We start from the raw sequence: 27785 nt of genomic DNA, 5'->3' as shown, positions 1-27785 counted from the left end.
TATATTTTTGAGTGCCTGTGTATAATATGTATGTACACATATGCAATAATGGGCAGCCAAAATTTTTACTGCCACACTGTGGGTGTGGCTTATTTTATGGGTGTGGCTTGATAGTCATGTGACTGGGTACGAGTGCCTTGTCGGCCATGTGACCAGGTGGGAGTGGCTTGAACGGTCATCATCATGTAAGTGAACTGTTAAGTCATCAACTTAAAACCTCACCAGTGTCGCTCTGTAGGGTGACAATTTGCTTCGCGTTTCCCGCGCTCTCCTTCCTGGGTCGCCCCCTGCCTCAGGCTGGGTAGCTAGGCGAATGGGTGCTGATCAGCTGTTGAGAAAAGAGGGGGGGAGGAAATGGGCCCCCTGCAACTCCTGCCGGTGCCGGTCTCCCTGCCGCTTTCCAAGGAGGAGGATGGAAGGGGGGGATGTTCAGCTGGGCAGACAGCTTCATTTCTGCTGGTGGAGCTGCATTTCACCCCGTCCTGCCTGCTATCCACCCCTGCACATATGGCATATATACATATAGGATTAAATAATATATTTTGGCTATTCAGTAATAGTAAATATCTTGTAACTCTTTGAGGCAAGGAGAGGCCAGGAACCCTAACCCAAACCCTTGACGTGAGTGACATCAAGTTGGCCACCTTTAAGCCAGTCACATGACCTTTGAGCCACCTCCCGGTCACATGATCATCAAGCCACTCCCACCTGGTCACATGGCCAGCAAGCCACTCCTACCCAGGCCACTCCATCCCGTCACATGACCATCAAGTCACACCCCAAAATAAGCCTCTCCCACAATGTGGTAGTAAAAAAAAAAGTCTCTTCACTTGGTTTAGATGCAGTAATAGTACTAAATTAAAAGTTGATTAAAACCATATTAGTTACCATGGGTATAATACTCCAAATTTTGAGTTCTGGAGTTTATATTGAGTTTATATTGTTTAAACGAACCAGCTTGATGTAATAACTAAGGTGCTAGGAGTGTATGTGTTCTAATCTTGACTTAGGCACAGTTGACTGACCTTGGGCCAGTTGCTATCTTTCAGTCCTAGGAATCAAGGGTTCTGAAAATCTGGCTAAGAAACTGAAGGGTCTACTCCAGGCAGTTAATTCTAACTCAAAGGCACAACAATAACACCAAAGAGTTGTCTAACGTCATACTGTTGATGTAAAAAATAATCTTATATCATATTGTGGTATAAACACCTTTTTGTATGATATTTGGCAGGAAATGCTGGATACCGTTTACATGTCCAACCAATCGGTTTCACATTGAATCCCCATCTCCAGGAGGAACCTCAGGAAAGTCTGCAGGAATTGCGTACCGAAGTTCGGATTGCACGGAAGTTACAGTGCATTGCAGATCAGTTCCACAGGCTTCATCTACAGAGGGTAGGCAGCTTGAAGAGCAAGTACACTAGGGGTAGCAGTAAGGCAGCAGAATTAACTCATTGGAAGAAGGATTTATGAATAAGTTGATTGGCCAAGTAGTGTAACTTCTGCGCCATCACAGCATATTGGAGTGTGCTTTGTGTTAATATTGATAATATACAGTTTGTTTCAAAACCGGGAACTGTTTTCTGAAATATATTTAATTATTATTCTTTATTTGATTCTATTGTAATTTATTTACAGGAGTACAATAGTTCTTCCTAACAGAAATACTAATATAATAATTTCTGAATGTACAGCTGGTTTTCTTTGTTTAGTTATGCTGCAGCCGAATAAAAAATAAATAAAGTTTGCAGATAAAGAGGTACATTATTAAAAAAAAGAAGTAGATTTGTTTTTGAATGTCTTTTATTGCAGGATTCTCCAACCTTGGCAACTTTATGATTTGTGGACTTCAATTCCCATAATTCCTCAGCCAGCACATGCTGGGTAGGGAATTATGGGAGTTGAAGTCCACAAGTCGTAAAGTTGTCAAGGGTGGAGGCCCCTGTTCTATTAAATAAAGTTCAATAAATCTATTGAACAAAGTTTTTTTTAAATCGATGAAACTAAAATGAAAAGAATCAAATTTAGTCTTTCTAAGTACTGTAGTGGGCAAGTAGTCCTCCTGATGCCGGTTCTTAAATATATATTTTTTATTTTCTTTCTGCTTACCAATCTACCACTTTGAGCCTTGCTTTCTGCTTCCAAGGACAACTTAGAAACTGCAAATACTTTGAGGGGTATCTGTTTACCTCAGATTTATTATTTTAGCAGTGGAGTTGAGAGAGAGAGAGAAATAACAAGGCCTCTCTGCCATTCTCTATCCTGTAAAGTCTTCTGTTTCCATTAGTCATGGAAAGGTAGAATATTTTCTGCTGACTAAGCCCGTCAGCTGGAAAGCAGAACAAGTAGGCAAGGCTTTCAGGAAGCCAAATTTCATGCTTTGACATCTAGTCCCAAATGTAGTTCAGCCTTAAATACCATGAAGAATCCAACTCTCTCTCCTAATGCCCTGAAGTATCTGTCACTTTGGAGATTTCTGTTGGTGCTGCCTTGTGAAGCAGCTGAAAGAAACTAACATAGTGTGATGGGTGAAGCACGATGCCATGGTCCTCAAAAGCTTTGAGTAAAAAGCATCTGTGTAATTCTCCCAGGTACTACAAGTAGTCTGTATTATAATGGTTAAAATGAAGGGAACTATGCATGCTTCAGAAGTGTTTTAAAAGAAGTGCTTTGAAACTTGCACACACACAGCACTTTTTTGGTCTTAATTAAAGCAGCCAGAGTTTTTCCAGACTTTCTTGTAATTGTAAAAACAAATGAGTTCCTGGTATAGTATATGCCCGTGAGGGCGAACCTATGGCACGTGTCCCACAGGGGGCACATGGAGTCATGTCAGCGGGCACCTGAGGCGTTGCCCTTTGTCAGCTCCAGCCTGCATGTGTGCACTAGCCAGCTGGTTTTCGGCCTTGGGAAAGCTGTTTTGCCCTCCGGAGGTTTTAGGGAAGCTTCCCTGAAGCCCTGGAGTGCAAAAACCCGCCCAATGGGCTAACCGGAAGTTCAGAAAATGGACTTCCAGTTTCCTCGTTGTGCTGTTTTTTGCACTCTGGGGCTATAGGAAGCTTCCCTGAAAGCTCCGCAGTGCGAAAAACAGCACAATGGGAAAACCTGAAATCTGTTTTTCCGAACTTCCTGTTTGGCCATTTTTCACCATCCCAGGCCCCAGTGAGGCCTGTGTGGATGCACGAGGATGGATGGGGTAGTATGAATGCACAAGGGAAGCATGGTGCATGCATGAGGGGAGGCAAATGCGCATGCATGGGGGAGGGAATGGGTGTGGGCACGTGCTAGCACATGCACGCACCCTCCTGGCACGCAAAACAAAAAATGGTTTGCCATCACTGGTCTATTCTATCCATTCATTAGCATGACTGTTAAAGCAGCAGCTGTCTGGAAACCTGGAAAACCTGGAAAAAGGCAGGTTGCATAAATGAAGAGCAGGAAGATGCGCATGTATGATCTAAAGCACTTTTCGTTTTTAAAGCCAGCAAACCCTACTTAGTTCTCTTCTGCACAGATTGCAAATAGATGTAAGTGTCCAAGACTGATAGAAGGGTTTGCCAAAAGCCTTTTAATATGATACGTTCACATAAGACAGTAACTCTGAAAATAAGTTAGATCAACAAGTTAGATCTGCATAATATAAAAAGCCATAAATTAACTGAAAACTTTGGGTATGTCTAACATATCAAGCCACATAAAATAAGATCCAAGGATGAACCTTTAGCATGCTTAGCATGTCGTGTAAATGCAGCTGCTAGGTTTTTGATTGACCTTCTTGAGTCAAATTATATGAATGTGGCCACTGAGTTTCTAGCAAAGATGAGATACTAAATTTCGGATGGGAAGCCCTCCTACACTGGTTCACTATTGGCGCTCCAAGGTGTCTTTTGGCATCTACACCAAAAAGAACTTGGTGTCAACCCATCTTCAAAGGAGTATTTTGTTAGACTTTTTGATTAAATTCTCTGAAAGAGAAGATTTGCGGAAGTGGGAAGAGTTCTTAGAAGGCTCACCACAATTTTTTCTATTTTATAAAATATCCTACTCCAGACTAATCAGCTGTACAGTTCTTTTCCTCTAGGTCTTTCAGGAGGTGGTGATGTTATCATTGGATACTGGGTACTTTTTCCTTCCCTCTCCTCTCCTCTGTTCTCTTTTCCTCTCCTCTCCCCTCTCCTCTCCCCTTCCCTTCTCCTCCGTTCTCTTTTCCTCTCCTCTCCCCTCTCCCCTTCCTTTCTCCTCTCCTCTCTTCTGTTTTCCTCTCCCCTCCCCTCTTCTCTCCTCTCCCCTTCCCTTCCCTTCTCCTCTCTTCTCTTTTCCTCTCCTCTCCTCTCCCCTCTCCCCTTCCCTTCCCTTCTCTCTTCTCTTTTCCTCTCCTCTCCCCTCCCCTCCCCTGCCCTCTACTCTTTTTCTCTATTCACCACCACTAGCCTCCACTTCCCACTATTAGTTTGTAAGGTACCCTTGTGGATTGTCCTTCCTTGTGTCAAACCAGGGGTGGGCTGCTAGCCAGCATGCCTAATTGGACTCGCCTCCACGGCTCTGGAGGTACTGTGAGTTCGAGCGGAATTATGCTTCTGCGCCCGTGCAGGTAGCAAAATCACGCATGGAGACACAAGTACGCCCGTGTTCCGGCGAGGGTTTTTTGCATGTGCAGAAGCAAAAAATCTCACTAGAACACTGGTGCACCTGCGTGATTTTGCTACCTGCACTGGCGCAGAAGCATAATTCCGCTCGAACTCACAGCACCTCCAGAGCCGTGGAGGTGAGCCCAATTAGTCGTTCCACCTAGCAGCCCACCACTGTGTGAAACCCAAGCAGATCTCTCAAAAATGCTTTACAGGAGAGGAGGAATCATCCAAGACGGTTTATTTTAACCTACCTAAACCAGTGTTTCCCAACCTTGGCAACTTGAAGATATCTGGACTTCAACTCCCAGAATTCCCCAGCCAGCATTCCCTGGCTGGGGAATTCTGGGAGTTGAAGTCCAAATATCTTCAAGTTGCCAAGGTTGGGAAACACTGACCTAGACTGACCTGATTTCAGCTTGGGCCACTTTACATCCCTTCTGAGAAGAATTGCACTCAGGAGCTTATCATTGCTGCGACTTCTGTTTCTCTTCTAAAGACAAATGCATGTTGTGTCACCACGCCAGAGCTTAGCGGGCCAATGAGATCCACAACGAAGTCTACCATATTTGTAAAGGAAACTTATATTTTTATGAACATAATGTATTTGGTGGAAGATAAGAGCTCTTTTAATGGATATAAATCAAGCAGAGAAGTTTCACTGCCCGATTGTGGGTGTTTCCAACTGAACAGGAGTAGTAGCCTGCAACCACTTCAGGAAACTGTGGTGGACCCGGGTCATGTGGGGGATGGAACTAGGCAACGGCTGCAGAGGGCTAGAGCTTTAAGTTACAGCCATTGCTATTTCCTATAGGAACTCTGTGGCAGCTGCCAAGTTCTTGCAAATGCAGAATCCACTCAGGGAGGAATGGATGTGTGTATATGTTCACTGGGGCTAGATTTCCGTGCAGCGCCAGATGTTCAGATTGCTCCGTTGCTTTTCCTACAATCTCAGGCTTCATTTTACTTCATACCCTTTTTCTCCCAGGTTTCTGCCTGCAATTTTTGAGACATAGCGGTACTTGTGTGAAGTTTGTTTGGGGCAGGGAGAGAAATGGTTTCAGATAAAACGAATGGTACCTCTGATTTTATGTTCATCAAAAGAGAACAATTTTGCCAGGGTGAAAAAAAAATGACTAGAAAAATTCCCCGATTCCTAAGAGGTCAATAAGAGGCCTGCATAATTCTGCAGGCGACATAGATAGGCTTTATTTTTATTTATTTATTTTATTTGTCATACAAATATAGTATTGCATTGTATGTTTAACATAATATAAGTATAAAATAGAGATAGAAAATATAAAAAAGACATGAGGACAGGAATGGTAGGCAGAAAGGTGCACTTATGTACCCCTCTTATTTATTTGGTAAGGTCTGGATTAAGGGATTCCATATACATATGGAAATAGGGAATCATCTTCTTTGTGTGGAACTATACTGAAGGACACCAACACCTATTGCTAAGTTTGTGCTGGTGGTTTATATTCTTTGGGGCCATTTTCTTCTCATCCTGTTGATAAAGACACAGTGATGTGTTATCTGGTACTTTTCTGGAAGATTATTGGTGACCAGAACTGTAACTTGTTTATTGTGTCACCTTATGGTTGCAATCAGACTGCACTATTGTGCAAAAAGGAAAGAACATTGACTTAGGATTGATGGTCTTCCCTATGTAATAATAATAATAATTAATAATAATTTATTAGATTTGTATGTCGCCCCTCTACGAAGACTCGGGGCAGCTCACAACAAAAATAAACAATGCAGTACAAATCCAATAATTAAAACTATAGCTAAAAACCCACTATCATTAAAAAACAGTCAATTCTACCCAATCATAACCACACATAAATCTTACTGGCCAAAAAGGGAATACATCAATTACCCCATGCCTGGTGACTAGGTAGGTCTTCAGAGTCTTGCGGAAGGCGAGGAGGGTGCCTATCATCCCTGTCCTTGTTTCCCTCTTATTAGTACTCATATCATGTATATAAATAGTGTTATGTCTTTGTGTATTTATTTTTTTATTTTACATTTATTTATTTTGTTCAATGCACAATACATATTGAAGAGAATAGACATGAAGTAATATATATAAAGATAATATGTAAAATAGAGGAGAAGATATATGAAAGGAAGAAAATATATATGATATATGAGATAAAGGAAAGACAATTGGACAGGGGACGAAAGGCACACTAGTGCACTTATGCACGCCCCTTACTGACCTCTTAGGAATCTGGAGAGGTCAATCGTGGATAGTCTAAGGGAGAAATGTTGGGGCTTAGGGGTTGACACTACTGAGTCCGGTAATGAGTTCCACGCTTCGACAACTCGATTGCTAAAGTCATATTTTTTACGGTCAAGTTTGGAGCGGTTAATATTAAGTTTGAATCTGTTGCGTGCTCTTGTGTTGTTGCGGTTGAAGCTGTGCTACCAATACGTACTCAACAAATAAATAAAATTAGTGCAAGGCGTGCCATTCTAACTTCTTGCTTTTCATAAATGTAAGAACTCCATGTGTTTGATAGGTAAGAGGAGAATTAACCACCTCCTTCTCCTCAAATCCTCCTGGCATTGTTTTTTCCCCCCATCCTAGATAGTAATTCCATCAGCATCTGTCCCTAATGTCAGTTCTGGGGTAGCTAACTTTGTTTAGAATGGCAAAGGTTAACAGGGCTTTGTTTTTCCTGTCAAGAGTCCTGAAGGGAAGCTGTAGAACTGGTTGTAACCTGACCCGTTCCATCTGGGGAGTGCAGCTATCCAATGTCTTTGTCTGAGAAATGTGTCCAAGAATGCCCCAGGGGAAGGGGGAAAAAAGCTGTAACCAAAAAAAGAAATGTGAGTCTCCCCCTCCCTTTTCTTCAGGCAAGACGTGTGTGCGTGTTGCTGTGGCACCAAGAGCCAGTGAGGAACCACTGCAGCGCAGAAATAGGGAAGGAGCATCATGTGTCATCCAAGCATGTGGGAGAGTTAGTAAACAAAAGCCTCCCTCTTTACTACGAGCTGAGGCAGGCGAGAGAGGAGGAGCTCTGTCTCTTTCAGCTGAAATAATGGAGTGGAATAAAGCAGTGTTTCCCAACCTTGGCAACTTGAAGATATTTGCACTTCAACTCCCAGAATTCCCCAGCCAGCATTCGCTGGCTGGGGAATTCTGGGAGTTGCAGTCCAAATATCTTCAAGTTGCCAAGGTTGGGAAACACTGGCATAAAGGAGGAGAAAGTGTGTGCAGGCTGACAGTCCCTTCTCTGTCTCTCTTTCTCTCATCATTGTATATGTGCAAACTCTTTATTTTTAAACAGAAGGCAGGAAAGAAATACTCGATCTGCTATCACTCGGTCTTCCTTCCTCGCCCAGTTCTGTGTTCTCAACAAAAGATTCCTAAAAGATGTGGAAGATATTTATTTTATTTTTATTTATTTATTTTATTTGTCATACAAATATAGTATTGTATTGTATGTTTAACATAATATAAGTATAAAGTAGAGATAGAAAAGATAAAAAAGACATGCGGACAGGAATGGTAGGCAGAAAGGTGCACTTATGCAAAATAATTAATTAAAAAATAATTGAGGAAAGGGAGGATTTTGTTATAGTAGAAGAATTATTAAAATGACCAGATGACCATCCATTGAGAATGAGTGGGTAAAAAAACAACCTTTTCCACTGGTGCCCTGAAAAAGTCCTATGTGGCTGAGATAAAGGTTCTTTCACTATAATATGCAGAGCTAAAATTTACTAATATTCCTCCTTATTTCTTACCCATAGCCACGGTCCTTCAATAGGAAGGAATCATACATGAATTACGGGTAGACTTGAATTTGGATTTCCTTGGTCCTTGGTTAGTACCATAATCCCTACACCAGCCTCAATAACAAATATTTGGAGTTTATCTGATTCTTTTTCTTTTAAGTTTACATTTCCATGAAACTATGTTTACAGGCAATGTTAAGCCTGGATTTAGTTGTATCTGTATATGAGACTGTGAGTGAAAACAAGCCTTGAGATGTTTGTTTCTCTTTCTCTAACTGGATTGGAAAAAAAAACTAATTATGATTCATTCATATTCAGTTCCCTGGCCTGGCCTACAGTATATATGCAATTTGGAATCAATATTTAACACAGTCTCCAATTGAACATTTGGTTTGTCTTGCAGTTGATTGGCATTCGTATTAAGCTCAACTTGTATTCCTCTTCTCTATTGGGGTGGGGGAGAAGGAAAGTTGGTTTATCTAATAATTTCCTGTTGTTTGCAGGTATTCCAAAACAGATAATTGATATATTGATTTTATGCCATTAAGTCAATATTGACCATGTAAATAGATGACAGGTCTTTCAGATTGTCTAACATTGTACCCACCATTGCTTGTAACTGAGTCAATTCACCAGGCTGCTGGTTATTCTGTTTTCTTCTGCCTTGTCTAGCAGTTTAGCCTTCTTCACATAATGTGCTTAAAGTAGGATAATTTGGGCTTTATCATTTATGCCTCAAGTGAAAAATAGTTGATTTGTTCAATGAGCCATTTGTTAATTCCTTGGCTGTCCACAGTATTCCCAAGAAACTTCTCAACACCAAAGTTCAAAAGCATCAATACTCTTATCCTGGTCTCTTAAATTCCAACTTTAATTTCCATAGATAACAGAAAGTACCATGACTTACACTGTTCTGATCTTTGTAAGTGAGACATATCGCAACACCTGAATCACTTTTCCAACAGCCAGTGGTTTAATTATTAATTTTAGGTAACAACAGACATAAACCTCCTTTTTGAAGATAGAAGTACACAGGATCAAATATTACAAAATAGTTTTTAATGATTTCTAGTGCATCTTGGGTGTACAGTAAGGGCTATATTGAAATCAATTACACAATAATACTCCCATCTGTAGTTATGTCTGAGCTTGGCTCACCCATTATTTTTTTTATTTACACATTGAAACTTCTTTTAGTCATTTGGAAGTGGACAGACTTCACTGTCCCACTCAACCAATTGCAGAAAGATATTTATTTACTTAAATTTGTTATAGCTTGTTAGGATACAGATATAATCCTCGACTTACAACCCTAATTGACCCCAACATTTCTGTTGCTACGTGAAACATTTGTTAAGTGAGTTTTTTCCCATTTTATAACTTTTTTTGATACAGTTGTTAAGTGAATTACTGCAGTTCTTAAGTTAGTAACATGTTGTCGAAAGGCAGGGGTGGCTTCTGGATCCTTTTGCTGCCGGTTTGCTCAGGGTCGCATCGTGCACATGCCTGCAGCAATCAAAAATTTTGCGCAGAAGCAAAATCCAAGATGCTGGCGCCCATGGGGACATCGACAGAACCAGCTCTGTGACATCATCACCGAGTTACTAGCGGTTCTAAAGAGCCAGTGAGAACCAGTAGGAACCCATCTCTGTCAGAAGGTCATGAATCACATGACCCCAGGACACTACAACTGTCAGAAATATGAGTCATAAGAACATAAGAAGAGCCATGCTGAATCCGGCCAAAGCCCATCGAGTCCAGCATTCTGTGTCACACAGTGGCCCACCAATTGTCCATGGGGATCTTGAGCAGAAAGAGAAGGCAAGACCCTCCCTTTTCTCTGACCCCCAACAAATGGTACTCAAGGGAATCCTGCCTGCCTCAATAACCACCGATACACTTGGCATCCATGAATCTGTCTAATCCTGCCTTGAAGCTATCCAGGCTGACAGCTGTCATGACCTCTTCTGGAAGTGAATTCCATGAACCAATGACCCTCTGGGTGAAGAAATATTTCCCTTGATTTGTCCTCGCTTTCTTACCTGTGAGCTTTAGGGAGTGCCCCCTTGCCCTAGTATTGTGTGATAGAGAAAATATTTTTTCTCTATCCACCTTTTCTATCCCATGCATGATTTTATACACTTCGATCAATTGCCAAACATTTTTGAATTTTGATCACATGACCATGAAGATGCTTCAACAATCATAAATGTGAAAACTGGACATCAGTCAATTTTTTCACTGATCTAACTTCAAACGGGCACTAAACAAATTGGTGTAAGTCGGGGACTACCCATATTTACAAAACCCAGGGAGCACAATAGCCGCTTTTATTGTACCTATTCAAAGCAAAGGCTTGCTAAATTCATCACTTCAGACTTAATCCCAAGTAACAATGCATTGCTCTGCTGCAGCCCTGTGAGTAAAATTCGAGCGAATCAAATCATGGTTAATTAGTTTGTTCATGTTTTAGGAAAAAAAGCAGAAGCAAACAAGTTTTCTCCCTGACTTTCTTGTGGCTCCCAGGGTTTTACTCAATAGACTGGGGAGTCTATGAAAAAATGGAGGCAGTTTATTTTTGCAGTACGAGAGTGGCATAACTGTCAATAAAATCCAGGAGACCTGACTCCAGTCTCCAGCCCTGGCCCCTCGATCTGGCTGAGATAATGCTTCAGGCCAGGGCTTCTGGGAGGCTTTTGTAGAAAATGAGCTGTAATTGAGAGCTGTATATATTGACCAATAAAAGTTTACAGTGGTGAGGCAAGGAGAAAAATATAAACTGTTACATTCTTCTTGGCTTCCATAGCAGTAGGGGAGGCAAATAAGAGACAATCCTTTAAAGGTGGTATTGTGAAAACAGTACTATACCACTAAATAGAACCAAAACTTTTATTTTCCTTTCCCACCCCTAAGGACTGTTTCCCTTGTATTATTATTATTATTATTATTATTATTATTATTATTATTATTATTAATTAGATTTGTATGCCGCCCCTCTCCATAGACTCGGGGCGGCTCACAACAATAACAAAGACAATGTAAGAACAAATCTAATAATTTAAAAAACACTAAAACCCCCATTATTAAAAGCAAGAAATGCAGGTTTAATTATCCTGTAAGAATAGCTTTTCACAGTCCACAACTCTTCTAATCACACTATGGGAAAGCATCAGGTTGAGGAAGGTAGCTCAGAATATTTGCCTAATCAGGACGAAATGTTAATGAGAAATATACTAAATATAACAATTTAAAAAACTAATAGAAAAAGTATTGGCTAATGAATTAATATTCTGCACAGCCCTCCTACTTAGTGTAATAAACTAGGAATTCTTGCCATAAGTCTATTTGGAGTTACTTTTTTCATATTTTTAGATTATATTTTTACTTTAAACTCAAGAATATAGTATATCTAGTTTGCTAAATAATTATTGACAAATAGAAGTTTCCTTTAAATTTCCTAGTGCTACAACAATTTTGTTTAAAATCCAATACAAAAAAATTAATCTATAGCCCCCCCCCAACCCCCCCCAATCTATGTTAGTAATTTAACATATAATCTTTAAAGATTGGGTTGCGCCTCAACCCGTTGCTCCAATGTTTCCACAATGTTTTTCAACCGTTTTTCATCATTGAAGGAGAACACGTAGAGTTTTCTTTCCATCTCCTGTACTTTATTGTTGTACTTATGTTGTAGAGTGGAGGTTGTTGGGTTTGTTTGGTTTGGTTTGGGTGTTTGTTTGTTTTTGGCAACATGTTTCTTGTCTCCTACACATTAAAAAAAGTTGCTTTTACTAATTCTGATTAGCCTGTATGATGCAACACAACTCCAAGTAATTATGAGGCAGGACTATGCCTTGGAGCAAGTCACAATCATTAAAAATAGTCTCATTTGGGACTGCTGGCAGGTTTTTTTGTTTTAATTAGGACTAGGGGGAAAAATGGTTCAGGGCATTCTTATACACACAACTGTGCGTGAGAAAGGTAGGAGCTTAGCAGGATTTTCTCTGCTGCCATCATTTTCCAGATTTAGCAACTGAGTCATCATAACTGCTGACAAAGAGCTTGAATTATTGGAGACTTCATTGTTACACCTGACTGCTGGCCTTTGTCTGTTTCTATCTAGCAGGCACATTTCCAAAGATTATCTCAGCATTATCTCAATATTAATACTAATTATTTATATTTTTTAATTTTTAGGGTTGTTGGAGGGGGTTGTTTTTTGTTTTGGTTTTGTTTTGTTATTTTTTTAAATATATTTTTATTGATTTTATAGATATGGTTACATAAAACAAACATAAAACAGTGCACAGTGCGTGTGCCCATCATCCGACTGACAATAACCATCACCACCACCACCAATTGCGGGGGGTTCAAATATTTACTAGTTTATATATATATATTTCCTTGGCTCTACTTTGCATTTGCTATTATTGAAAGAGTGATTGGAGTTTATTTTTCACATTTACGTCACAGATTCTACTCAGCATATAACCTTTCACCTTATTCCATCGTGCCATCAGCTTCTCCAGTTTATTTTCATCAAAGTTGTTTAATCTTATTTCCATGATTTCAAAATGAATGTGATCCACCATGTACCAGTACCAGTTCTGTAGTGTCCATTTTATAGACTCTTTCCAACCCAATACCACTACCGCTTGAGCACTTTCCAATGCTGCAGTTTTTATTTCTTTAAAATCTCTTAGTTCTCTTTGTTTAATTAATATCGCTATTTCTTTTGTAATTATCCAATTAATATTTAACATTTGTTTTGGTTTTGTTAGCTGTCCCATTCTGAAGTTTTGGGCTCCATTTCTCTTCTTGTGCAAAGCATGCTTCGAGAAAGTCAGATTTCTTTTAAAATCTCTTAAAACAGTGTTTGCCAACCTTGGCAACTTGAAGATATCTGGACTTCAACTTCCAGAATTCCCCAGCCAGCAAATGCTGGCTGGGGAATTCTGGGAGTTGAAGTCCAAATATCTTTAAGTTGCCAAGGTTGGGAAACACTGTCTTAAAAGATTAGAAGCAGGAGGATACTTTTGACCATTGCTTTAAACAAAGCGGTTTTGAATAAAATAGGTTTCTCTACCAATTTGGAGAAAATAAAAACAACCTTCAACACAATGGCAAATTTAAATATTATAAAATATTACAAGAGAGAGAATGAACTGTGTTATAATGTGCAAAGGAGAGGCAACAGGAGGGCATGCAGAAAGTGAGTGTATTTCATTAGTTCGTGGGCATGGAGCTGACACTAGTTCTTCACACTTTGTTGCTTCTTCTTGAAGCAGATCCAATATTTCTGTACCATGATGATGTGTAAAGTGTGGATTTGTTTATACATCTGCCAATGAAAATATTTGCCAAAGTGCCTTTTCCTGGTATTGACTCCCCATCCTGTAAAGATCATGATCCCTGCCTTTAAAATTATTTCCTGTCTCTTGTCAACAACATGGACTCTTGCTTTGATCATTGCTGGGGCTTTATCTTTTCTCCTCCCAGAAATCTCATTTTTGCATCCAACTTCAGCTGCTCTTTGTCTTCCCAACACCTGCCCTGGTCCATTGGGAGTCTGCAGCAGCCATTCATAACCTGGCGGTCTCCAGATATCCTGTGAGTAGCAACATTGATCTCCCAATGGTTGCCCATGCCAGAAAGGACACTAGGTTAGGGAGATACTGTGTTATGTGTGTTTTTTCTGTTCCATGTTTTATTTGATCTACTTCTGCTTCACCTCCATCTTTTCCTCACATTCCCATTTCAGTAGCTGCTGAATTCTTCTCACTCTTTATTTATTTATTGGATTTGTATGCCGCCCCTCTCCGCAGACTCTTATCATATCTTGCATTTGTTTCTAGAATAGATGTCAACCAAACCCCAATTGGATTAGAACAGTTCCACTATCAAGCATTTTATTCTTGTTCCATGGTGTGCTCTCCCTATCTCACAGCATCATTGTGTATAAGTGCACCAGTGTGCCTTCTGTCCCCTGTCCAGTTGTCTCTCCTTATCTCATTTATCTTTTCTTCCTTTCAAATATGTTCACCTATACTTTTATATCTTTTCTTCTATTCCTTTCTTTATTTATATTATTACATATCTATTCTCTTCAATGTGTATTATGTATTGGACAAAATAAATAAATAAAGTCTGCGAAGAGGGGCGGCATACAAATCTAAATAATAAATAAATAATAAATAAATAAATAAATAAAAACCAAATAAAATAAATAAATAACGGTTGGAAGGGATCTGAGGTATTATCTAATCCAACCTTTTGTCTAATGCAGGAATCTATTGCTGCAGCATCCTTCATGGATAGCCATCCAGTCTGTTTACCATCAGAGGAAAAGCCTCTGGTATCAGTTTTTGTCTGTTGACCAACTAATAGAGCAGCTGCATTGATTTCAAACTCTGCTTGCGTAAGGCAATGTTTCTCAGCCTGGGTTTTTGCTGGGGAATTCTGGGAACTGAAGTTGAGAAACACTGGTCTAAGGCAGGGGTCTCCAACCTTGGCAACATTAAGACTTGTGGACTTCAATTCCCAGAATTCTTAGAATTTTGCTCTTAGATTATCCACTGTTGACCTCTCCTGATTTTTAAGAAGTCAGTAAGGGATGTGCATAAGTGCACCAGAGTAGCTTCCGTCTCCTGTCCTAATGTTTCTCTTTTATTAGTATCATGTATATAAATATTATATCTTTGTATACCACCAATATGTACATGACAAACAAACTAATAATAAACAAACAAACAAACAAACAAACAATTAAATAGTCTAGATCAGGGGTCTCAAACCCGGACCACTTTAAGACTTGTGGACTTCAACTCCCAGAATTCCTCAGTCAGCAAAGCTCAACACCTCACCTCAGCAAAGATGGCTGAGGAATTCTGGGAGTTGAAGCTCACAAGTCTTAAAGTTGCCAAGGTTGGAGACCCCTGGAATAAGGCATTCATACAAAATGGCGATTGATCCCTGAATTTTTACTTCTGATTGACTATTTTATTAAAAATTGAAAATTTTCTCCAAGAGTGACTACTACATCTATCTGAAAAGACAATGATCTGTAATTTAAAATAATCCTCCACTCATTACAGGTAGTCCTTGACTCATAACAGTTCATTTAGTTGACTGGTCAAAGGTATACCTGCACTGAAAAAAAGGGACTTTTGACCATTTTTCAAACTGTTGCCCAGGGTCACATGGTCAAAATTCAGATGATTGGCAATGCGTTCATATTTATGACAGTTGCAAGCTTTTGTGACCTGACAAGCAAAATCAATGGAGAATCCATTCACTTAATGACTGTATTACTAACTTAATTACTGCAAATGATTCACTTAACAACTGTGGCAAGAAAAGTCATAAAATGGGGCAAAACTCACTTAGCAAGTGTTTCACTTAGCAACATTAAGCTCAATTGTGGTTGTAACTCGAGGACTACTCATATTAATTCACTATTAATATCGGATTCTTAACTATTGGTTAACATGAATTCCCACTACAGCAGTGCTTTTCAATTATTTTCACTTAGCCGCCCCCCCCCCCCAGAAGTAAACATTTTCGCGTCTCCCCAACTCTCCGATCTGGGGCTCAGTGGAATTTTAGTGTTAATATTTATTATTTTACTTATTATAAGCTTCAATCAAAGTATAGGCTGGGGAAGGCTGCTCTACCTACTTAAATGTGAGTAAGTCAAACTGAACGCAGTGGAGCCTGTTTTCGGTTAGATAGGCATAGGTTACCATGGTTAGGGCCCTCTTTTGACATGGGGCCAGGCCAGCTTAATCAAGCCGATGTTTTGGGGCCACCGGCCTGGCCCATAAACGCCGCCTCAACCTGGCACTCACAGCGACTGGTGTGGAAGGAGGCTTTAGGGTGCCGTTCGAAGCTTTCGCCCAGCTGCTGAGGATGCTCCTCTTTGTCCAGTAGCAGGTTCGCCACGCCTTTTGTGGCTACTGTGGCACCTGCCAAGAACAAGAAGATTCCACGCAGCTGTCCTACCCCGCCTGGCCATCTTTTCTTCCAGGCTCGGAGCAGCATGCAACTTGGAAAACACTCCCCATCTGGGAGAATCGATTAAGAGGGACCACAGATATTCCCCAGGGTCACACACACCCTCAGCATCACTTCGTGCCCCCCAGTGGGGTGGACCCCACTATTTGAAAAGCATTGCTCTACAGTAAAAAATCTTATTTGATCCCCACAGTCTTGCCAGAGAAAAAACAAAAACTCAGTTATGCACATACATATTCTCCTCCTTTCAACAGAAATAGTTAAGGCTGAGGAAACAATGGCAGGATGGAGATAAGGCAGGGAGGGGAAGGGGCAGTGCACGGGGGAGAAAAGAGGAAAAATTGAAAGAAAGAAGGGGAAGTAGCTGAACAGGGAAGGGTAAGTGTTGATATTGCTGGAATTGGACAGTAAGGATTGTATTGTTCAGAACTTTGGGGAGAAAATATGAAAGAACTTTCAAGAAATCAAGCTAAAATGACACACCCCTTCATCTCTTGTGCTTTACTGAGGAAGAAGCAAGATTTTATACTTTTAAGTAAAGATTTTTTTAAAAAAAAACTTATTTAAAACATAGGTATAAGCACTTTCATAAGGTAGAATAGTTATCAGTGCGAATTAAAAACACAGAACAAAACCCGAATGCTTAAAATAACAGTGAGTTGACATACTGAAAACAGAAATCAAATAGATAAAAAGCAGCTAGATGGAAAGGGATTATGTGTATATACTTCCATGTTTCCAGAGCATTACTTTTTCTATTTCAAAGTTAGAGGTGTTATGAGAGGAGAAGTTCTCAGTATTTGAACGCCTGCAAAATTGTCATGAGTGACATCACAACATGGCCAGAATCAAGACCTGCCTAGTTTAAAAAGACATTGGGTTGTGCTAGAAACTGCATCAGTTTGAGTTAGACTCTGAACTTCAGCATTCGTAGCAAAACAGGGAAAACTGATGATGCTCAGGGTTGTATTCCAACCCTAGCTCAGAAACACTAAGGCTAAAATATCTTAGCTATCCAAACCAGACACGCCAGAAACATACGCACAGATTTAGTGTCTTAAACTTATCAAATAGGGGCCAACTTGTTTTCTTTTCGTTCCAATTTTTAAAAAAGCACAAACATTTTAACTGGCTAGTTGTGCTTACAATAAGCACGTCACAAACTTCCAGATGTTCTCTTTGCATCTGTTCCATCCAGTATTGGTCTCTGGACCAGGGGAAGAATCGTGCAATTAATAAATTAGGAAGATGGAGTTTCCATGGGTGTTCTAGAAGATGGCTGTGAATGGCTGAGCTTCTAAGGAGCCAAACAGAATTGCCAGACAGTGTTGAGTCTGTCATAATTCCTTCCTTGGATATGCTTTTGATAGAAGTAAGCCATTAACACTCCTGCCTGAGATTCCCAGGGCTCATGATCAGTAGAAAAACTATCTGGTAGGTTGCAAGCCTAAAAAATTGAGTATTATTTTACATAAGGTCCTCCCTTTGGCACTTGGTGGCTTTCCCTGAGCCAAAAAAATATGGTTACTTTCTCCCTGTCTTCCTTTACATGTCCTTATTCTGAAAATAAGAGTGGATTCACCTGCATCAGAAGGCCCGGTAAATACATTCCACAATTTAAACCAGAGTTTCCCAATCTTGATAACTCTGGAGTTGAAGTCCACGTGTCTTAAAGATACAAAAGTTGGGAAACCCTGATTTTATACCATTAACACCCCCCCACCACCACCACTTTCTTCTACTTGCAGTTTAACTTGAAATGCTGTGGCTTGCAATAAGAGCACTGAGTTCTTTCACTTCCTTTTTTCTGTTTTAGAAAAGGGAAAAGGGAACTAAACAGACCATTCCACTTGCACAAGTTGAGATGCTGTGAACCTGGGAAAATGTGGCAGGAGGGATGGGACACAGCAGTTGTCTCTTCCAAAGCGAACTCAACCGGCTCTTGTTATTGCACTCTCTTGCTATCAGGTGTGATGGTGAACTGCAGCAAGTACTAGGAGTCCTTTTCACTAAACATTTCTCAATACAGCTCAGAGAGTCTCCATTGTATAGTTACTGCACAAACGTCTCTTTTGCCTAATGAAGCTAGGCTTCTTCCCCTTTGGGTCTTCCTGATTCACACTACATTGCCCTGGAATGGTTCGTGGTGGCCTTCCTAAAATAATTATCAGGTATCACATAAAGAACCACGTTATGATTTTTGTGTAACACTTGAATTTTCAGCCTCTTAAAAGAAGTTCTCACTTTTCCTTCCATGTTGGCTTTGGAAGATTAAAAATTGAAGATCCATTAGCATAATGGCACGTTTTCATCTCTGCTACTAAATCAATATTCTCGTCCATACATGTTTTAGTAACAAGAATGGAGAATTACAAGGTTAACCTGGTCATTTTCCAGATACTTAAAGGCCACCATGGGGACTTCTGCTTCCCTTTATTCCATCCATTGGTTACCAGATTCTTTTGCCATCTGGAATATATTCATTCATCTGTTACTCTGGGGAATGGGAATGATTTCTTTGCTTTACCTAACATTTAATCTGTTCTGTGGCAGCAAAGAATTCCTACTCCATATCCCTGACAGGCAGGCAAAACTACTTTTCAAACTATGCAGCTGTGAATGTTACATTTTGTGTCATATAGCATACTTATTTGTTTGCATTCTGCTCTTGGAGTACTCTTCGTTTCCTGCTCTGTCACTGAGAGTTTCATTTTGTGCCGTTGCAATTAATGCCATAGGATGAGGACTGACTCTAGTGTCCTTTAGAAACTTGGCTCCCAGTTTCCAGGTAAAAATAACGTGGTTTGTGAAAAGCAAAAAGTGAGCCAAATCAATTTACAATATCAACTCAGGGGATACAAACTCATCTTATTGAAATATGTAATTTACCACACCAGATGTTTAAGCTGGCGTTAAAGTGATGGAATTAAACTATTAGATTTCTATAAATAGAAAGAGTCGCTTTTCAGAGTGAGATGGGTAGCATATAAATTAAATCAATAAATAAAATGTATTTTCAAAACAACCTAGTAAGGTGTTTCATATGGAATTACCATTCATTCTGAACATCTTAGATAAAAATAATTGGCCAACATGCTTGCAGATGGTTGAACTATCCTCAGTATGCTGATGATAGAAACATAGAAACATAGAAGATGGACGGCAGAAAAAGACCTCGTGGTCCATCGAGTCTGCCCTTATACTATTTTCTGTATTTTATCTTAGGGTGGATATATGTTTACCCCAGGCATGTTTAAATTCAGTTACTGTGGATTTACCAACCACGTCTGCTGGACGTTTGTTCCAAGGATCTACTACTCTTTCAGTAAAATAATATTTTCTCACATTGCTTCTGATCTTTCCCCCAACTAACCTCAGATTGTGCTCCCTTGGTCTTGTGTTCACTTTCCTCCTGAATCTTATTTAACCCTTTAACATATTTAAATGTTTCGATCATGTCCCCCCTTTTCCTTCTGTCCTCCAGACTATACAGATTGAGTTCATTAAATCTTTCCTGATAAGTTTTATGCTTAAGACCTTCCACCATTCCACCCGTCTTTGGACCCGTTCAATTTTGTCAATATCTTTTTGTAGGGGAGGTCATCCGTTGTACATTTGTACCGCAAGCTGACCAGCTTTCAACTTAGAAAGGCACAGTGTTTCTGGTTTTTTGATCCTCTTGGTTCCCATGAAGTATCATCTTTCGCTTTTGCTGGTACACAATTTGGAGATGTTCCTAGATTTAGAACCTGCTCAAGGGACACCTGGAAGCTATGGCCCAGTGGGCGTTTGCACAGCTTCATGTTTTGCACCAATTGTGCCCATTCCTGGACACAGAAGCCTTGCTCACAGTCACTCATACTTTGATCCCTTCCTGACTACAGTACTGCAACACATTCTACCTAGGGCTGCTCTTAAACGACCATACAAATTACAATTAGGGCAGAATGTGGTGGCCCACATAGTTCTGGGTACTTCACAATTAGCCCATATCCTATGGCTGGGGAAAACTGCTTTGACTTCCATTTTCTTTACTGATGTTATTCAAGGTGTTGGTTGCCATCTTTAAAGACCTAAATGGTCGAGGGCCAGAGTATCTGCGAGATCACCTCTCCTTGAGAGTATCCGCCCGTTCCATTTGGTGTGATTGGATGGATGTTCTCAGATCACTTCCCTCAAATGTGACCATCTGGTGCCAGAGCTCTTCAAACTTAGCAACATTAAGACTTGTGGACTTCAACTCCCAGAATTCATAGGTGTCTGGAGAATTCTGGGAATTGAAGTCCACCAGTCTTAAAAGTTGCCAAGTTTGGGGACCCCAATTTAGAGGGACCTAGGCAATATGCTTTCTAAGTAGCTATCTCTGTCCTTTAAGTACCCTACTGAGGTCTGTTTGTTGTTTGTTTGTTTGTGGATTTGTGGGGATGTACAGAAGTTGAAAATGCTGGGAGTTTTCCATACTGGTAGACTTCACTTACTGCTTTGTTCAATAACCATTTGAAGTTAATGACAATGTGGAAAAAATAATTTTACAACTAATGACTTTGTTGGCGAGCTTAGCACTGTTCCTCAATCACATGGTCATCCATTATAGTCCATACTCAACCATACTGTTGACCTGTTTGTTTTATTCTCCTCAGCTGCCTTGCTGAGCAGAGAGATTGGAGAGGAAGGGATTAAAGAGAATAAGCAGGAGCACAGTGAGGAATACACCAGGCTGTATGAGTAGCAAACGTGGACCATAGGTGCCAACACATTGCTCTCAATGAATTCTCCTCATTGTGTGCCTCCTTACTCTCTTGTAGATCCCTTTTTCTCCAATGTATGTAAATGCAAACGTAATTCCCTTCTTGCTAATTATGCCACCACGCAGCGCTGGAGTGAACATCCCAAAGGGCGGGGCAGTGGGGAAAAGTAAAGCACTGACATGTGATTTCCCACTTAGCAGCCACTTAGCTGGAGCACTTTAGGTGGCTCAAGTGGTTGGAACCCTGGGCAGGAGATTAGCAAGCTCGTATTTGAAACCGGAGAGCTGCAGTGAAGATAGGTTGAGCTCTTGTCCTTCATTCCAGCTCTTGCCGAGGACATGAAAGGAACCCCCAACTGGATGTCCCCAAGACATCAGTGTTGCCACTGGATAATCCTTAAAAATCTGGAAGTACCTCAATGCTTCGGACTCAAGTGCAAACCAACTTAGCTTGATGACTAGAATGTCTGCTCGCGTGTATTGATCTTTTTATTTTCTATGGTTTGCGAGCTGTGATGGTTATGTTGATGGTATCAATTGCTACCGTGTTTCCCCGATAGTAAGACCCCCCCGATTGTAAGACATATGGGGGGTTTCAGGGGGGTTGGCTAATATAAGCCATACCCCGAAAGTAAGACATATGTCTTACTTTCGGGGAAACACGGGGGTATTGCCGGGGGGGGGGAGCCCGATGACCAGCACCGTCCTTCGCCACCGCCTCTTCCCCGGCTTGGCAAAGCGAAGGACGGCGCTGGTCCCCGCTAAGCCTTCTGCGCCTGACTCGGCGAGGCGAGAGGGAAGAAGGAGAAAGGTTTTGATGCCGAATGCTAATTCAGCAGTGGATTTGTCTGCTCAGCTATATAGGTTGGGTCTGTACAACCCAGTATTTCAAAAGAAAAAGGGAAAAAAAGAAGAGTGTTTTTAGGCTCCTATCTCCCGATCCAAATTGCTTTTGAGCAGACCGGATTCGCGAGTGCCGGTGCATCCGCTCAGGTGGGGAAAAAATAAATAAATGTTAAGGCGCGGAAGGTAATCCGATCGGTTTGAGAGCCGGCTTCTCCTTCGCGCGCCCTGAATTCGCTTCGCCTCGCCTCGCCTCCCTCAGCCACCTGCGCTCTGCATATGCCTCCGAGGTGCAGACCCCCTTCGGGCATGCCGGGTTTCCCAGAGGCTGACAGCCCAGCCTCTCGTTAACCCGGCTGCCGATGGGAGGGCAGCCAGTTGCGAGCACAGTGGAGGGAGGCGGAGGGAGGGGAGAGGGAGCCCGCCTCCTCCTTCCCCGAGGTTGGACGGCGGTAGAGGTTCTGCAGGCGGCAGCGACGGGATCATTTCGGGACTGGGCGGGCTGCTCTGTTGCTTATTTCCCAGCCGCTACTGGAAGGGCCCGGGCAATGCCCCCAGCCGCAGGCGCAGAAGGCGCAGAAGGCTTAGCGGGGACCAGCGCCGTCCTTCGCTTTGCCAAGCCGGGGAAGAGGCGGTGGCAGCGAGGCGAAGGACGGCGCTCCCCTCCGCTCGGCTCGCTTCGGACCAGCGCCGTCAAAGCGAAGGACGGATAAATGCCTCCCGGGCGGATAAATGCCTCCCGGGCGCTCCGCATCCACTTGCACTTCTCCTTCTTCCCTCTCGCCTCGCCGAGTCAGGCGCAGAAGGCTTAGCGGGGACCAGCGCCGTCCTTCGGTTTGAGAGCCGGCTTCTCCTTCGCGCGCCCTGAATTCGGGGCTGGGGGTGGGTGGACGCCTAACGCCGCCCGCCCGGAGGAGAAGAGGCCTCGCCCGGGCCAAAGCCCGAAGACGAGCCGGCCCCGGTGCCCAGGACAATATAAGACATACCCCCAAAGTAAGACACAGTGGGGCTTTTGGGGGTAAAAAGATAGTAAGACACTGCCTTACTATCGGGGAAACACGGTATTACCTTATTAAGAAAGATGGCACTATGGGATGAAAGAAGAACTGAGGTCTGGTGGCTCATGAAGACAAAACAACTGCCAGAGGATTATTACAAAGGTTCATTTCTCTAAATCCCCGCAGCATTCCAAAATGCAAGGCCCATGCCCCATTTCTGAAAAATGTAGATTAGATTAGATTAGATTAGATTTATTGGATTTATATGCCGCCCCTCTCCGCAAACTCGGGGCGGCTCACAACAAAGTAAAAACAATACATAATAGCAAATCCAATACCCACCAATCCAATTACAATTTTATGCTAAAAAATTCATAAAAAACAACCCCAGAATATTAAAAAACAAGCACACAATCAATCTAACACCAAAACAACATGGGCAAGGGGGAGATGTTTCAGTTCCCCCATGCCTGACGGCAGAGGTGGGTTTTAAGGAGTTTGCGAAAGGCAAGGAGGGTGGGGGCAATCCTAATCTCAGGGGGGAGCTGGTTCCAGAGGGTCGGAGCCACCACAGAGAAGGCTCTTCCCCTGGGTCCCGCCAGACGACATTGTTTAGTTGACGGGACCCGGAGAAGGCCAACTCTGTGGGACCGAACTGGTTGCTGGGATTCGTGCGGCAGAAGGCGGTCCCGGAGATATTCTGGTCCAGTGCCATGGAGGGCTTTATAGGTCATAACCAACACTTTGAATTGTGACCGGAAACTGATCGGCAACCAATGCAGACTGCGGAGTGTTGGAGTGATATGGGCATACTTAGAGAAACCCATAATTGCTCTCGCAGCTGCATTCTGCACGATCTGAAGTGTAGCCTTACGAAACAACATTCACGGCTTCCATTCTTCTTTCACAAGTAGAGCCGTTCGGTGGAGGAGACTGTAATCTAGCAGGACTCTTGCTGATGTATGAAGGCAAAGTGCCCTTCCAACATCAATTCCTTGATTCTCCTCTCTCCGGCAGCTCCCTGAGCCATTTTCCATGCTCTGCTGGAGGGCTGCCAATTTTCTGGAGCAATTTTTGTACAGGCGGGGTTGGGGTGGGGGTGGGTAAGAGGGGGTCATTAAAGGGAAGGTAGGAGAAAATTGCCTCTTTGACATAATGTGCATGGGACTCCGCTTGCTGGATCTCTCGATCTGCCTTCGTCGTATCAATGATGCCTCTGTCTTTCGACAAAAGGCTCTCATCGTACAAAGCCTGGATTGTGACGCTGGATGAAAGCTCAACTCTCGCTTGCCCTATCTCAAGGTAGCAAAGTTAAGAGTTTGAAGCCTCCCTGTCCCCCCCCCACCCTCAGCCAAACTTTAAAATGTGTTCCTTGATAATGGGGGACCTGAAATAACCCCAAAGTGTGTGTTTTGTTTTGGGTTGGGTTTTGTTTTCAAGTGTGTTCTTGTTTAAGGTTTAATTGGCTCCAGTCAGTAGGAAAGGGCTCCAAGACTGATTATTTATGGCTTACTGTCAAAAGGAGCTATTAAAAAAAAGGGGGCAGTATTATCTTGGAGATGTTGGGAAGCAAAGATGGGGTTTGTGTGAGTGTGGATGTGTGTGTATAGGAGTGTGTTTTCTTGTACTGGATAAAATCAGTTTTGCTGTCTCAGCAGTGTGGTTTAAATTGAAGATTAACCCTTTGACCTTCACAGTGTCAAATCACTTACAGATGGATCACCAGCTACACTTCTCTTCTCCAGCCCCTCCTCCCTTCCCCCCATCTCCTGTGTTTGCTGGAAGAGGGGGGCACTCTCCTTTAGGAAAAAAAACGGAGGGGGGGGAAGTTGTTTGTTCTTGCAGCTGGGCTATGAGACACTCAGAAGCCAATCTGATTAAAAACAGCACTTGGCTAAACTCTGCAGAATCCTTCAAAAAAAAAGAAGAAAAAAGGAAAAAAAAGAGAGGGGTTAATCCTTTTGTGCACAATACATAAAGGGTCTGCTTCTTTGTTCCATAATATTGGAGCAACAATTATTCCTGGAGAAACTACTAGTAGTCACACACACACACATTACCCTCTGGGGCCAGTGTGTTTTTCTCCTCCTTTTTTAATGTGTAGTATTGCTGGATTAAAATGGGCCTGTTCTTAAAAAGTTATAACTTAGTTTGTATAGGGACAGATTAAGCTTTTGAATGGTGATTTCAACATTTTTACATGAGTAATCTTGTTAAGACCCCTTTCCCCCACCCCGCACCCCACTTTTTTTTTAAACAGCACCAGCAGAACAGAAATCAGGTCTGGTGGCAGATCCTTCTCTTCCTCCATAACTTGGCCTTGAACGTGGAAGCCAACAGACAACGTGTGGGCCAGAGGTGAGACCTGCCCTGCTTCTTCCAGGTTTCCATCCAGTCTGCTGGGAGCACCGAACAAACCCAGGTTACAAATGTGCGTGCCACTGGACAGATGTGAGATTCCTGTGGACCCCAAGGGTGCTTCTTGTTGTACAAAAGACTTGTTTTCAATGGACTTCAATCGCCTTCTGACTCCCTTGTCTTCTGTAGTGGGGAGCTTTGGTCCAACACTGTTGAAGAAAGATCTTCCCAAATTGTCTGGTTTATAATCAAGATGCAAGGAGGAGCTAATGTAAAGAAGCTTTGGAAGCATCGGTGATGGACTGTTGGCGATGTTCTAGGATCGAGTTTTGGGGCAACTACCAGATTCCTGATAAGTAAACTTTGAGGAAACTCTGTTAAGAAGTAACTGTGAAGCAGCATTTAGTAAACGTCTTCAAGCTTGACAACTTTAAGACTTGTGGACTTCAACTCCCAGAATTCTCCAACCAGCTATGCTAGCTGGAGAATTCTGGGAGTTGAAGTCCACAAGTCTTAAATTTGCCATGTTTGAGGACCCCTGGCATATCAAATATGTACAACTGAATCCTAACATTTTAAATACTGGAGATACTGGTGTAAACAAGGAGTGAATCTTGAATAATAACACCCAATCATTACGCTCAGGAACATATAGGCTCCCCTCCTGCCTTTTAACTCAAGTCGGAAAAATGCAGTACTTTCTTATCAAATGTAACTTTCTTTACTACTCTAAAGCTGTAATCCTTATAGTAATAAAATAAGCCATTACCCAACCAATAGGATTTCTTAGCTTTCCTTCCCTAAGGAGAGAAAGAAAAGTTTGTTTTGGAGAGAGAAATCTAGCCTCAGAAGGACCTTCCCTAAAGCTGCAAACTGTCTGCAGTTGGTACTGTGAAGGTCAGGATGGGGGTGGGGGCAGCAGTGGGTTGCTTCCGGCTCGGACCGGTTCTTAGACCCAGGAGGCTCCGCCCACCTGCCCGCTATGCTTCTGCACACGTGCAGCAGCATCATGCGTACGCAAGTTCATGCAGGAAACAGTGGCAAAGTAATTTTTAACCCACCACTGGGTGGGGGCCTTGCTAGTAGAGACTCTGTTTTCCACTGTCCTCATGTGCCAACTTGTCTTTGAAGTGGGTAGGATCAGTTTGTACCATCTTTTTCCTTCCCATTGGAATCATTGGGCAGGACAAGGAAAGGAAAATCCTTTTTTTGGAGAGGATCCAGTTAGCGCAAGCCACTAAAATTGCAGAAGAATTCATTCAGCTACCCGGGTTTCTCTCTTTTCCAAATCTAAAACATCCAACAGAATTTGTTTAACTTAGCAGAGAAAAGTGCCTTAATTTTACATTACAACTCTCATTGTGATCATATTCAGTATCAGAGATGGAGCCACAAATGACTGGATGCCCCATATTACTTTTTTTTTTCTTTTTGCCATTTACAAAAAAAAAATAAAATAGAAGTAAAGTTTTTATTGGGAAAACAAAATCAGATTGCAGGAAAGAAGGGGAAGGCTTTTTATTGCCTGGCAAAGAGTTTCACTCTGGTTTCAGGCTTCCAAACCTTTCAGTCTTAGGGCAGGTGAGACGCAAAATGAATTAGAAGGCTGGTTGTGCAAATATTTGGCTATATTTTTTGCAAGAGACATACCTTCCAAAATGTTCTCCTGAAAGACATTTGCTATTCCGAATTGTGTAGCAATACTTCCCCTCTATCTTAAGAGACAGTACATTCCTACTCTAGGTGTTTTTAAGATTTAGAGTCAGTGGCCACACGGTTTGATTAACGTTAAGTCCATTTGCGGTTTTGCCCTTGTGGCCTTAGCATCCTTGTGCAGATCTAGCCAACATGGTTAGTTTGTGCTTCGTTGTATTTTTGAGGACTAAGAAAATGGACCAACACAGGAATGCAGTTGGGTGATTGTGTATTTAGTACTTCTTCCCAAAATAGCTGTAACCTCTAACATTATGGCTTTTTTTACACATTGGTTTTAAGAAAATAAAAAAAACATGAATTAACAGTATCCGTATCGTTTAAATATTTCCCAGTGTGAAGAAACAAATAGTTCAGACAATAGTTCAGACTATTCCAAAATTTTTAATACTACTTACATTTTTAATTTCATATTTTCAGAGAGGGATTTTAGAGTTTAGCAAGCAGCTTAGTCTCAGACATTTGCGTCTCTGTGCTAGATTTCCTTCCAACTTTGCCACTGTGCTTTCACTAAGAGAGTCTTTGCTCCATCTGGCCTAATTATGGAACTGTAGGCTATTTTTCAGCATTTCTGTAGTGCGTTGAAAACTTGCTGCTCCGAATCTTGGACTGAATCCAACTTTTGATCTCTACCAAAAGAACAGATTTCTTCTATCGTAGATTCTGGTCTAATGGAGCATTCCTGCTGGTAGAATGAATAGGTGATTTCTGATTCCTCTTTAAAAAAAAATC

General features: G+C 41.7%; 1 protein-coding gene across 4 annotated transcripts in view; it reads left to right on the top strand.

The window, feature by feature from the left end:
• Positions 1–27360, top strand: part of BMF (Bcl2 modifying factor) — a 91351-nt gene extending 63991 nt beyond the window's left edge. For all 4 annotated transcript variants that reach the window (XM_070734241.1, XM_070734224.1, XM_070734214.1 and 1 more), the window contains 2 exons: positions 1232–1395; positions 25243–27360. In XM_070734241.1, the coding sequence (XP_070590342.1) occupies positions 1232–1395; positions 25243–25344 (266 nt within the window). In that variant the 3' untranslated portion in view covers positions 25345–27360. The remainder of the gene's footprint in view (positions 1–1231; positions 1396–25242) is intronic.
• The last annotated feature ends 425 nt before the right edge of the window (positions 27361–27785 follow it).

Source organism: Erythrolamprus reginae, chromosome 1, assembly GCF_031021105.1.
Source record: "Erythrolamprus reginae isolate rEryReg1 chromosome 1, rEryReg1.hap1, whole genome shotgun sequence".
NCBI classification, from domain to species: domain Eukaryota; kingdom Metazoa; phylum Chordata; class Lepidosauria; order Squamata; family Dipsadidae; genus Erythrolamprus; species Erythrolamprus reginae.
Note: the sequence above shows the minus strand (reverse complement) of the source record. Positions and strands in the feature narration are given on the sequence as shown.